The sequence below is a fragment of the Suillus paluster genome (genome assembly GCF_016628075.1).
Source record: "Suillus paluster strain FC165 chromosome Unknown EDB91scaffold_23, whole genome shotgun sequence".
Classification (NCBI taxonomy): domain Eukaryota; kingdom Fungi; phylum Basidiomycota; class Agaricomycetes; order Boletales; family Suillaceae; genus Suillus; species Suillus paluster.
Window position 1 is genome coordinate 1 of NW_024537583.1, and position 11,783 is coordinate 11,783.

The 11,783-nt window shown below is 49.7% G+C and overlaps 4 protein-coding genes across 4 annotated transcripts; 2 read left to right on the forward strand and 2 right to left on the reverse strand.

The window, feature by feature from the left end:
* Positions 1–143: 143 nt before the first annotated feature.
* On the reverse strand, positions 144–552 carry EDB91DRAFT_1016548 (uncharacterized protein; the record flags this gene model as incomplete). The annotated part of the gene is made up of 2 exons (XM_041312492.1): positions 144–404; positions 463–552. Coding segments are annotated over 2 exons (351 nt in total), but the record flags the coding sequence as incomplete, so codon positions are not given.
* Positions 553–6,866: 6,314 nt separating this feature from the next.
* EDB91DRAFT_1130218 (uncharacterized protein) lies at positions 6,867–7,543 on the forward strand. The gene is made up of 3 exons (XM_041318593.1): positions 6,867–7,061; positions 7,110–7,217; positions 7,266–7,543. Exons 1-3 carry the CDS (start codon positions 6,988–6,990, stop codon positions 7,297–7,299), a joined length of 216 nt encoding a protein of 71 aa, XP_041177533.1. The 5' UTR covers positions 6,867–6,987; the 3' UTR covers positions 7,300–7,543.
* On the forward strand, positions 7,348–10,650 carry EDB91DRAFT_1130225 (exocyst complex component Sec5-domain-containing protein; the record flags this gene model as incomplete). Its single annotated transcript, XM_041318594.1, has 12 exons — positions 7,348–7,543; positions 7,601–7,681; positions 7,735–8,119; positions 8,174–8,292; positions 8,342–8,461; positions 8,520–8,650; positions 8,706–9,027; positions 9,081–9,427; positions 9,483–9,599; positions 9,655–9,796; positions 9,849–10,027; positions 10,082–10,650. The coding sequence occupies 12 exons, from the start codon at positions 7,348–7,350 to the stop codon at positions 10,403–10,405; spliced, it is 2,463 nt and encodes an 820-aa protein (XP_041177534.1). The 3' UTR covers positions 10,406–10,650.
* Positions 10,651–10,656: 6 nt separating this feature from the next.
* Positions 10,657–11,624, reverse strand: EDB91DRAFT_1052742 (polyubiquitin; the record flags this gene model as incomplete). The annotated part of the gene is made up of 2 exons (XM_041313693.1): positions 10,657–11,470; positions 11,521–11,624. The coding sequence occupies 2 exons, from the start codon at positions 11,622–11,624 to the stop codon at positions 10,657–10,659; spliced, it is 918 nt and encodes a 305-aa protein (XP_041177535.1).
* Positions 11,625–11,783: the final 159 nt, after the last annotated feature.

Here is an 11,783-nt window from a genome sequence, read left to right on the forward strand (position 1 = left end):
AGCAACAGAGAAATCTGTAGAAATGCAGGTATAGCATGAAGGACTGCTTCGAAGTGCCAAGTTTTGAGTCCGTTGACTTTTAGCTGTCGCCTTTTGTGATGAGTTTCACGAGGTCCTGATGAATTGTCTCGGTAGTCCCTCAGCCACTGCTTCCCCAATACGGCTCCAAGAGCAGCTAGAAGGCTGACAGATAGACTGGCATAGAGGAGAGCCTGTGTCCAAATAGTAACCCAAATGGGACCATCCCATGAGGGAAAACTAAAGACTTGCCCTGGGAACGTGGTGTTATTGAGTTGAGAGTATATCATCATCAATAAGGCATTTGTTGTGTCAGTGGGAGCAGGGCTTAGGTTAGGGTGCATTATCCCTAAGAAAGTGGTACTGACAGCTAAAAAAAGACCTGCCTGAAGAATATACTTACTCAACAGAAGAGGGTGCATCATATGGGTCAGAAAAGCTTACGAAAATTAGACCATTGTCTAAATCCGAGGTATATCTCTCAATGAACGCTCTGTCGAACTCTTCCGCTTCCTGATTGTATGCATCCCAGAAGCCATCTAAATCATCCAAAGGGGGTGGTTTCTTGGCAGTACATGGCTGCTTGAGCTCATCCCGAATTTGGTGCAACAAGGATTTGGTACTGTATAGCAAACATTATACTCCATATGCAGATTTGGGTTGAAGGACCTACATTTCCAGCTGCCCTTGAGGAAGAGCACTCTGAACAGTGCGCTCGCCTGATTCAGAGTCTAACATTTCTTATGTAATAAGGTGCGTTAGAAAGGAGAGTGAGGCTATGAATCGAGGAAATTTGAAGTGATTTCATCGCTGGGCAAGCCTTTTGCAGAACTCCTGCAAGGCTGGTAGAAGGAAGAAGGCTGGAAGAAGGCTGATGGCACTTCGCGATCACGTGCATGTAACAGACATGTGAGGTGATACCTACTTACCTTTAGAAACACAACAACTTCAGGTTCGTTTTAAAGTGAGTTCAGGCGAGCGGCGCACAAAGCGGGAGCTAGTAGAATAAATATATCTCAGGCTCTATGAAAAGACCTCTAGTAAGAGTGGGTAAAGTACCTAGTAGAATAAATATCTAATGGTATGTTAGCTCTTTAGAATAATGCGAAAAATATATGAGACTTACATCTCAGGCTCTATGAAAAGACCTGAGATGTTCTAACGACTTGTTCGGTCCTTTATAGTACAGATAGGATAGATAAGTAAGTGATAAGTAAATTGTCCGTTACTTAGAGATAGACATTCCAATATCAATGAGCCTCGGCTGACGTCAACGCGTCGCCTCGTTGTACTCACTGGTTGCGCTCATACTGTTTCACTCTCATCTTCTATGGTCCGTCTTTCGTTTCCTTCATCTCATCAGATTCCAACACTCCCCCTCGAGCACAAGGCTCTAAGCTCATCTGAGCGTGTAGCTTCTGGAGGCGGGGATGGGGTAATGCTTTGGTAAAGGCATCTGAGATGTTATCTTCCGTCGGGCAGTACTCGAGTGCGAATGTGCCGTTCTTGACATGCACACGGACGAAGTGGTATCATAAGTCGATATGCTTGGTATGCGAATGAAACTTGTTGTTTGACGCGAGAGCTATTGCAGCTTGGTTATCGCAATATACAGGGGTGGGAAGTTCAACTGGTCCATAGAGTTCATCAAGGAGTAACTGTAAGTAGAGCACTTCTTGTGCTACCGTTGTGAGCGCGATATACTCAGCTTCTGCGGTTGACAGTGCTATCAGCGGCTGTTTGCGCGCGCTCCATGCTACGGTTCCTCCGTTTAGCATAACAACATAGCCCGACATCAAGTGTCTGTGCAGCTGGGACGCCCAGTCCGCGTCAACGTACGCTTCGATCCCAGCATCTGTGCCTCCTAGGGTGAGTCCAAGATTGGCTGTACCTTTAAGGTACCGAAAAACGCGTTTGTTGGCTTCCCAGTGCACTCGTCCAGGGTTGTGCATGAATTGAGACAACGTAGCTACTGAGAATGCAATATCGGGGTGAGTACTGGTTGCAGCGTACATCAGGGACCCTATGGCCCGCTGGTAAGGTACGTCTTGCATGGCTTTGTGTTCGGTGTGTGTCGCGGGGCACTGGTCGGCTGACAGGACAGTTCCTACGTCCATAGGCATTTGTGCGGATTTTGCATCGGTAAGGTAGAACCATTCAAGGATAGTGTCGATATACGCTCATTGAGAAAGGGTGATGGTCTGTGCCTCACGGTCGCGTTCGACCTTAAGTCCTAGAAGCCAATTAAGTTCTCCCAGGTCCGATATCTTGAAATGATCGTGGAGTTGGGCTTTGAAGCGCTCGATATGGCTGATATGGTTAGACGTGACCACCATGTCATCCACCAATACAGTGACGACCATGTGCTGGGTCGGGGAACACTTGAAGTACACTGCTTGGTCGACTTGTGAGCATGTGAATCCTATCTTCATGAATACCCCGGCTAACTCTTCCGCCCATTCAAACCCGGCTTGCTTCAACCCCGGCAAACTCCATTTCAACTTCAACACCTTTCTCTCATCTCCGTCCTTCAAGTACCCTGGTGGCACCCGCATGAAGATCTCCTCTTTAATGTCCGCATAGAGGTAAGCACTCTTTATATCAACTTGGTGGATTTCCCAATCCTGCTGGGCGGCCATTGTAAGGACAGTGCGGATTGTTGACATATTGGATGTGGGCGCAAAAGTGTCGAAATAATCAACGCCATATTGCTGACACTGCCCGTTAGCCACCAACCGTGCTCGCAGCTTCAACTTCTTGCCTCCGGGACCTCTCTTCGTCGCCAGGACGTAATGGCAGGGTATAAGGTTAGCACGGTGTGGGTACAACAAGTGCAGCGGAGTGAAGTCAATCAACTACACAGTTGGGTCTTTGCTGCCTGCTGCCTCGCTTGGAAACAAGCATGTTCGACCCTTAAGGGGATTGCTACTGGGGAAACACTAGTCTCTGTCTAAAGCGACCCTATAGGATGAAGGATCCGCAAAAGCGGATGAAACGGATAGGATGCGAAATGTACAGATTCGTCGGATGGAGCGGATGGCACTTGCGGATCGGACGGGATGCGAATCAAAGTCAAAGGGAGTTCATTAAAGGTTAGATGGATAGTGGGTATAGGTCAAAGCGATCTTCTGGTAGGGTGCAGGAAAAGTGGGAGGAAGTTACATGAAGTAAGTATTTTTTGAAACCCTCCATGCTTATAGGGTACAGTATTTTCAAGGAACATAGATACATAGGTAGCGAGCCTAGACCATGCCATAAGCTATCCGAAAAATACTGGAGTGTGAGAGGATATGTCTGTGTTCAGTCAGTAACAAGAAAATGCGTGTGAGTACGTACCAATGAGGTAGAATGGACGTGGACAGGACGGATGCGGCGGATGCGCAAGCTATAGGGGGAGATCCGAAGGTATCTGCATGTCATCCAAAAAGCGGATGGGTATCGGATGGAGTGGATAGGTGTCGGATGGACATCGGATGGATGCCTGATGCATCGGAAAAGTGGTGGATACAAGCCTAGCATAGGGATACTCCCTACAACGGGGAGGTGCGTCTACTATTTCCCATGTTCCCAGCTTCTCCAACTGACTTATCTCTTCTTGCCATTCGACCGTGTCTGGGCCATTGAGGGCTTGTTGGAGAGTTGGTTTGGGTTCTACTGCGGCTGCAGCGTATTCATCCACTAGGTCTGCTTCTGCAGGGTGGAAGACCAAGGATGCACTCTCCCCCTGGTGCAGGGTGGTGTAGTATCCAGGCAGAGGTCACGAGCAGGTCGCTCTGGGCGCTGGCGGCGGTTTGAGTTGTTGAGGCACTTTGGGCGGTGTGGAGGGTGGTTGGGGCATGACGTTCTGGACGTTACTGTTGGTAGGAGCTGCTGGTGGCGTTCTGGACTCCCCCTCGTCCAGTACGTCCGCTGCCACAGTCACACTCACCGGGCTGAAGCTAACGTTTCTTTCAACCAACACTCGCCTCTTACCCGGCCAGTATACTCGATAGGCCTTGCTCTCCTCATCCACCCCAACAAACAGTCCTTCCTTGGCCCTAGCGTCCAGTTTCCCTCCTGTCGTTACGTGAACGAACACGGTACAGCCGAATTCGTGGGCCTGTGAGAGTGATGGACATCGTCCTTGGACAAAGTCAAAAGGGGTGTGGTCAGGAATAGCATGCAAAGGTAAGCGATTCTTTAGCCAAGTGGCATAGTTAACTACCTCTGTCCAGAGGAAGTTCGGGAGATCATGGGCAAGGATCATAGCACGCACTAGCTCTACAAGCGTGCGGTTGAGGCATTCGGCCACTCCGTTTTGTTGTGGTGAGTCACGCACCATTAACTGCTGCTGAATCCCCTCTTCCTTCAGGTACTTGTCGAATTCTCGACTCAAGTATTCTCCTCCGCAGTCAGACCTGAGGGTCTTGACGTGCATCCCATTGCGTTGCCGCAGCAACCAGGCTTCATATGCCTTGAACGTCTCTAGCGCATCGCTCTTGTGTGCAAGGAAGCTGACCTTATTCTGTCGAGTAAAGTCATCGGTAAAGGTCATATAATAAAGGCTACCACCTAGGCTCTCGGTTCTGGCTCGACCCCATAGGTCCATGTGGATGACCTCACCATACGTCTTCGCTCGGCTTTCAGAATCCTTTGGGAATGGCTTATGCATCGCTTTAGCCTTAGCGCACGTGTTGCAGAACTCCAGCTTGGAGTTCGGGTCTAGGTCAACGCCGTCAATCAGGCCCTTTCTTACTGCCTCTAGAACCGCAGTTTGAGAGACATGTCCCAGCATGCAGTGCAGCTCATAGACGGTAAGTTTTGCTCGTGTGATGTTAGCGTGGTGCTGATGCCGTCCAGCGATGCTATAGAGACCCACGATCTGGGGAATTGTGGCAATAACGCTACACTTGGGGGCAGGTGATAAAATATTGTACATCTTGTCCTCAAAGTGGATGGCTAAACCTCCCACAGTGATCCTGTTAGTTGAGATGAGCGTGAAGGCCATCTTGGGACTATACAACGCGTCCTTGAGAGTCACCCGAGTGCGGTCTCTGCCGTTTGGTAAGTCCAACACGACGTCTCCCTTGCCTATAGCACTAATGGTGGATCCATCGGCCGTATCCACGTCCTGTGCCTCTATGGGGACATAGTTGACAAATTTGGACCGATCCGGGCAGAAGTGAGATGTGGCGCCTGAATCAATGATGGCACTGCGTCGTTCTACAGGGATGTTCAGTTCCTTGGCTATGCTAGCCAGGTTGGATGTTCCAAACGCGAAGTTCTCTGGTGGGGTAGGTTCAGAGGTTGCTGCATTAGCTCCCTCCTTAGGCGAACAGCTACCTTTCTTCTGGCGTTGCTGATTCAGCCCTTGGCCCTCTTTGCCCCCTCCAGGTCTCCAACAGTCACTTTTATAGTGTCCTTTGCATTCGCAGTTGAAACATGTTATGTCTGCGCCGGCTTGGTTCATTCCTGAGGGCTTACGGCCCTTTCCAGGTCCGTTCTTGGCCATCAGTGCCGCGTTTGACCCTTTCTTGGAGGTTCGACGGTCTGTGAGGAGACAATGCTCGTATTCCTCGCTGATGACTGTGATAAGTTCATTGGGGGTGAGTGCCTTCTGCGTGATCTTTGCAGCGGCATTAATGGAGGATAGGAGGGGTCTATAGGATTCGGGGAGCGAGCCAAGTAGGATTGCGTGGAAATCGCGATCCTCTATCGCCAAGCCCATGCCTGCCAGGGATTCGCGCAGTCTCAGGAGTTATGAGAAATGGGCTTTAACGTCACCATTCTCTTCGCACCTTAAGTCCTGCAGCCTGCAGCAGAGGTCAATCTGGACCAACTTGGTCTTACCCTCATGGATATTGCAGATTTCCTTCCAAATCTTCGAGGCATCTTCGAGCTTCTGAACATGCAGTAAGAGACAATTGGTGATCGTGCTGAAGATTTGCTGCTTCACAAGTGAGTCCTTCTGCAAATATTCATCTATTTTCTTCTCTATCTCCTCAATCTCCGCTGGCGTAGGTGTCGAGCCATCTGGCTTCTTGACGGTGCTTGTCATCGGGTCGTTACTATATCGTACTGGTCTTGTGGCACAGCTGTCTGCATGTCACATCATACCTCTAGCACTGATCGCAGTCAACATCCTTTCCTTGTAGGTAATCCAATTGCTGCCGTCTTCAGCTAGCTTGGGGATGTTGAATAGCGTAGAAGTGGTGCTGGGGAGCAAAGATTCCATGGCCGTGTCAGGGCTCATAACCTAAAGTGAGTTCAGGCGAGCGGCGCACAAAGCGGGAGCTAGTAGAATAAATATATCTCAGGCTCTACGAAAAGACCTCTAGTAAGAGCAGGTAAAGTACCTAGTAGAATAAATATCTAATGGTATGTTAGCTCTTTAGAATAACGCGAAAAATATATGAGACTTACATCTCAGGCTCTATGAAAAGACCTGAGATGTTCTAACGACTTGTTCGGTCCTTTATAGTACGGATAGGATAGATAAGTAAGTGATAAGTAAATTGTCCGTTACTTAGAGATAGACATTCCAATATCAACGAGCCTCGGCTGACGTCAACGCTCGTCGTACTCACTGGTTGCGCTCGTACTGTTTCACTCTCATCTTCTACGGTCCGTCTTCCGTTTCCTTCGTCTCGTCGGATTCCAACACGTTTCACTTGTTGTAATTATTATGATGCAAACCACCTTGCAATTGTAATCCCCTCCTGCAGTAGCTGAGCGCTGAGCGCTGATTCCCAGTGAACATCACCGACGAGTAACGAGTTACAGTACTTGATTAAATATGTCATACTATAAGTACTATTATGTCATTTTCCTTTTTAGTTACCGTATGCTCGGTGCTGAGTACCTACTACTAGGTCGACTCCAGGACTCCAGGTAGTGCACATCTTACTTGCACACTGTGCACCTCTGTATACCCTTCGCGGTATATTTCCTGAAATAGCGGGAGCTGCTTCTCCATCTCTGCCTGTCCTGATGGGTAAGATCAACTTCACGGCCGACGAGGCCTCCCTTCTCAAGGCCTACAAGTTATCATCCCAGAACCCAACGTATGTGGTAGAAATCACTGCCTAAACGCACAATTCACCGTTTCATAGGAAATGGGAAGAGGTAGACCACGACCTGGAAGATCCTCTTTCTGACCTGCTTACCTCCCAATCCAACGATGGAGAAGGTGACCCCCTGGGCCTCGGCGGCGTCATTGAGTATGTACCGTCATAGAGCCCGCCATTTAATGTTAACAACGTTCGCAGTCTGACGAATTTAGACCCAGAATCCAGTGCGTGATCACGTCCGTCTTCAGCTAGGATTTGGGTTGTTCATGCGGTTCTAGAGATGTCTGTGCTCATCTCTTCCAAATCATTCGATCCCAAAGCCTTTCTATCTGCTGTACACCCAAATGCAACCTACCAAGATCTCGCAGCAGGCATTAACCATCTTCAGTCATCTATCGATGCCCGTTCAGAGGCCGTCCGTGTCCTTGTAGAGGATAACTTTGATCGGTTCGTTGCCGTCAAGGCTTCTACTGATGGTGCGTTACGTGCTATTCATCTGTGCTTGTTCCAAAATAACTGGTGCGTGCCCGTAGCGTTATATGCGGAGATGCGCGAGGGATTACTGAGCGACACGGCGGAGTTTGCTAGCAGACCGCTCGTAGACTGCTTAAAACGTTCGTCCCAGTATCACTCCTCTTAATCCTGTATTTGATGCACTCCGAAACAGGCTCAGCCGTGAAGGCTAATCAGGTCTTCCTCCCTGTCCTCGAGAACAGCGCCAAAGCTCAAAAGCTGCGCACTACGCTCGGCGTCTTTGAGCGCTCCAAGTTCTTCTTCAGCCTGCCTGGATTTCTCGTGGAATCCATCGAGGCTGGAAGGTATGAGGCTGCAATGCGTCAGTACAACAAGGGCAAGTTTCTACTCGATTCTCGCCCGGGCCAGCTCCTTCCCGTCGAGGCAGGTGCTAATGCCAGCTCCACGGCGCGACAGAAGAGGATATTGGACAAGGTGTGGGCAAACGTTGAAAAGGTGATGGGAGAAATGAAGGCGCTACTTTTGTCACGATTGCAAGAACCAGGAAGGAGCGTCGAGGAAATGGAGAGAGGGATTGAGTACGCGTTCACTCGTTATTGCTCACGTTCTCGTTCTGAAGCAGCACTGACTAGGATTCTCCTGGAATTAAATACGCCTGAAGACCCAATATGGACCTACTTTGATAGTCAGCATAAGTACATCATGGATCGGATGAGCGCTGCCTACAGGACTGGTGTTTCAAACATTGATGGCGCGTTCCTCTCGCTCTGTTGGGTGCTTTCAACTGACATGCATCACAGGCATAAAGTCTCGCACGACCCCTGATCTGTCGCCTCCGCATGCACTCAGACAGATCCTTGGTGCGCAACTCCAGGTATGTATTGTAGCGCTGGAGAGCAAAGCGTCTGAGGCCGTGATTGGTGAGCCAACATCCCTCTAGTCAAACTTTGTTACTCATTCGTATTGTGTCATACTCAGCGCAAGCAGGCGGTCATGAAGTCTGGCAGGGTATCTGGGACATGATGAAAAACGTGTCTGAGGTTATGATCTCTTCGCTTCCAAACTTCTGGAAAATTGCAAAGAGCTTCTTGGAGGGAAAGTTTAAACGAGTTCGTATCATTCGTGCGGCCATGACATCTATCTGACGTCCACTTTTTCCGCTAGACATCGTCCTCGAGGCGCAGTGCCTCCCAATGCAGGCAAATGGCACTCGACATCATCAAGCTCTACATCAGTCTTCTCTCGGAATTCTTTATTCTTTCCGACATCCTATCGAAGTCCTCGACCCCCAATTCTCCCCTACATCTCCCATCTCACTCGAATTCGCTAACGACGGCTCACTGGCTGACCAAGATCCTTAGTGAGGTACAAGATTGCGTGACAGAGATCGGCGCGTTGGAACTCGGCGAAGGCGGTCTGGTGAAAGGACTGGTGGAGAGCGTGCGGTGGCGTTTTGAGGATGTACTAGTGAAATCTTGGGTGCGAGGTATGCGCTAACATTATACTGCCCCTCATGCATTTATACACTCACTATCCTAGACGCCAACTACATGTACGCACTCGAATCATTCACGCCTGATCTTTCCACCCCTTCCACAACACTCTACCTCACTTATCTCGAATCATTCATGCGCCACCTCGCAACGTCGGCATTCAAAATCGCGGGCGGTCTTTCGGGGGACAGCGGATCAGGCGTACTGCGGGTTACGCAGCAGAATGCTGTACCACCGGTATTCACCACGAAGATCACGAAGGCATTTTTAGACGCAATATATGCAATTCTGGATGGGATGGTGGTACTTGTCGCGGAGGAAGTGCCACCAGGTGTAGGCAGCGGAGCACCTGAACGAGAAGGAAAGCAGGAGTTGATCGACCTGCGCGACTCGGTGGGTGGTTTTTTTCTGCTTGTCGATTCTGGCACTGAGACAGCCATGCATCAAGAATGCGAGGCTTCTCCTTGTGATATCGAATTTCTCAAATTTAACAGCATCGTTGATACCCGGTATGTTGTCTCAGTTGGAGAATGCGCTCGGAGTATCAGTTGAGGATGATAGAAGGGTAAGCCTACTGCTTTGCTACTTACGTTACATTGCACGCTCAAATAATGGTGTAGGCACTAATGAAAGCAGTGACTGCGCTGGACAAGACGCTCTTCGATGGATATGTCAAGCCCAAGGCTGCTGTCATCGCAACCATCTTGCGAGAAGGCATTCTTGACAAAAACATGGATTGGTACGAGACGCCCCAACCCACAGGTGAGCTTGTCTCGTTCCACTTGTTGCTGCCCGCTCTAACATCCAACGTAAGAAATACGAACATATATGTACAAGGCTTTAATGGGCCTCGTCGAGATCCACGCACAAATTAGCCGCGTCGCAGAGAATCTACTCGAACGCGGGATGCATGCGCTTGTAGAAAACGCCGCTGAAGAAGCACTACTCTCGTTCAAACAAGTCAAGCGGTTCGGTATGGGCGGTATGCTTCGCGTATGTCACGTTCTCCTTCGCATGTTACTTTGTCGTTTAAGATGCCATTCACAGGCTACGCTAGAGATCGAGTTCATGCACCAAACGCTTGCGCGCTACGTGTCTCCACCAGCTGCGAAGACGCTTTCGGAGTTGTACAATAAGATCTCTCAGGCGTATGCGCGACGGGCGGGAGATGAGAATTTGCAAGGGAATCTAGATAGTGTGAAGAGAACGCTGGCGGAGAGTCGGCGTGCGACTGGGATTGAGTTCATGTGTTTTAGGGTGCCCAAGGAGAGGAGTGGGAAGGGGAAGAAGGAGAGAGACGAGGGTAGGGAACGGGGGAAGGAGAGACGGAAGGATCGGGAGGGTAGAAGTGATAGGAGTACAGCTTCATGAATGTAATTGCTCTGATTCAGGTTCGAAATCAGGCATCAACAACCCCACTAAGTCCCCGAGTTCTGAGGCACTTGAAGATGGATAGTTTTGTGCCAGTGCGACAAGCTTACTAATACCGTACTTAGGGACCAGTCAGAACTTAGAGCGGACATGTTCGGGCGAACAAAGAACATCTTTGCAGGACTATGGATAACGACGTGCAGGTAATGATACAACGAATGATAGGTATGCGACATCAACATCCAGCGCTACTAAAGACCACCACGAAGACGTAAGACGAGATGAAGGGTGCTCTCCTTCTGAATATTATAGTCAGACAAGGTGCGACCATCCTCCAACTGCTTTCCGGCAAAGATCAACCGCTGCTGATCCGGCGGGATACCCTCCTTGTCCTGAATCTTCGCCTTGACATTGTCGATGGTGTCGGATGACTCCACCTCCAAAGTGATCGTCTTACCCGTGAGGGTCTTGACGAAGATCTGCATACCACCACGGAGACGAAGAACGAGATGGAGGGTAGACTCCTTCTGAATGTTGTAGTCGGAAAGAGTGCGACCGTCTTCGAGCTGCTTCCCGGCAAAGATGAGGCGCTGTTGGTCAGGAGGGATACCCTCCTTGTCCTGGATCTTCGCCTTCACGTTGTCGATGGTGTCAGACGACTCGACTTCCAATGTGATAGTCTTGCCCGTCAGGGTCTTGACGAATATCTGCATACCGCCGCGAAGACGGAGGACGAGATGGAGGGTGGACTCCTTCTGGATGTTGTAGTCGGAGAGCGTCCGACCATCCTCGAGTTGCTTGCCAGCAAAGATGAGGCGTTGCTGGTCAGGGGGGATACCCTCCTTGTCCTGGATCTTCGCCTTCACGTTATCGATGGTGTCCGAAGACTCTACCTCCAACGTGATCGTCTTGCCCGTGAGGGTCTTTACGAAGATCTGCATGCCTCCACGGAGACGCAGGACCAAGTGAAGGGTAGACTCCTTCTGGATATTGTAATCAGAGAGGGTCCGACCATCTTCGAGCTGCTTTCCAGCGAAGATGAGACGTTGCTGGTCGGGTGGGATACTGCAGACGATCGTCAGTCATAAGTGGCACAAACTTAAAAGTATACGTACCCTTCCTTGTCTTGGATCTTGGCCTTGACGTTATCGATGGTATCAGAGGACTCGACCTCAAGAGTGATGGTCTTGCCGGTGAGCGTCTTAACAAAAATCTGCATTCTGTGCCCGCCGTTAGCCTGACATACAGATAGAGATGAGGGAACAAAACATACGCGAAGGACGTGCAGTAATATTAGAGAATGTAGAGGAGTGGTTTGCGAGGAGGTACGAATCTGGGGAAGGCCTAGATAACGGGGTATTTATATACTGGAATGTGG

Excerpts from the sequence above, each read along its gene's own strand:
- EDB91DRAFT_1130218 (XM_041318593.1), top strand. The coding sequence starts at position 6,988 with ATGGGTAAGATCAACTTCACGGCCGACGAGGCCTCCCTTCTCAAGGCC. Across the intron at positions 7,062-7,109 it reads TTATCATCCCAGAACCCAAC|GAAATGGGAAGAGGTAGACC; the intron begins GTATGTGGTAGA and ends ACCGTTTCATAG. Across the intron at positions 7,218-7,265 it reads GGCCTCGGCGGCGTCATTGA|TCTGACGAATTTAGACCCAG; the intron begins GTATGTACCGTC and ends CAACGTTCGCAG.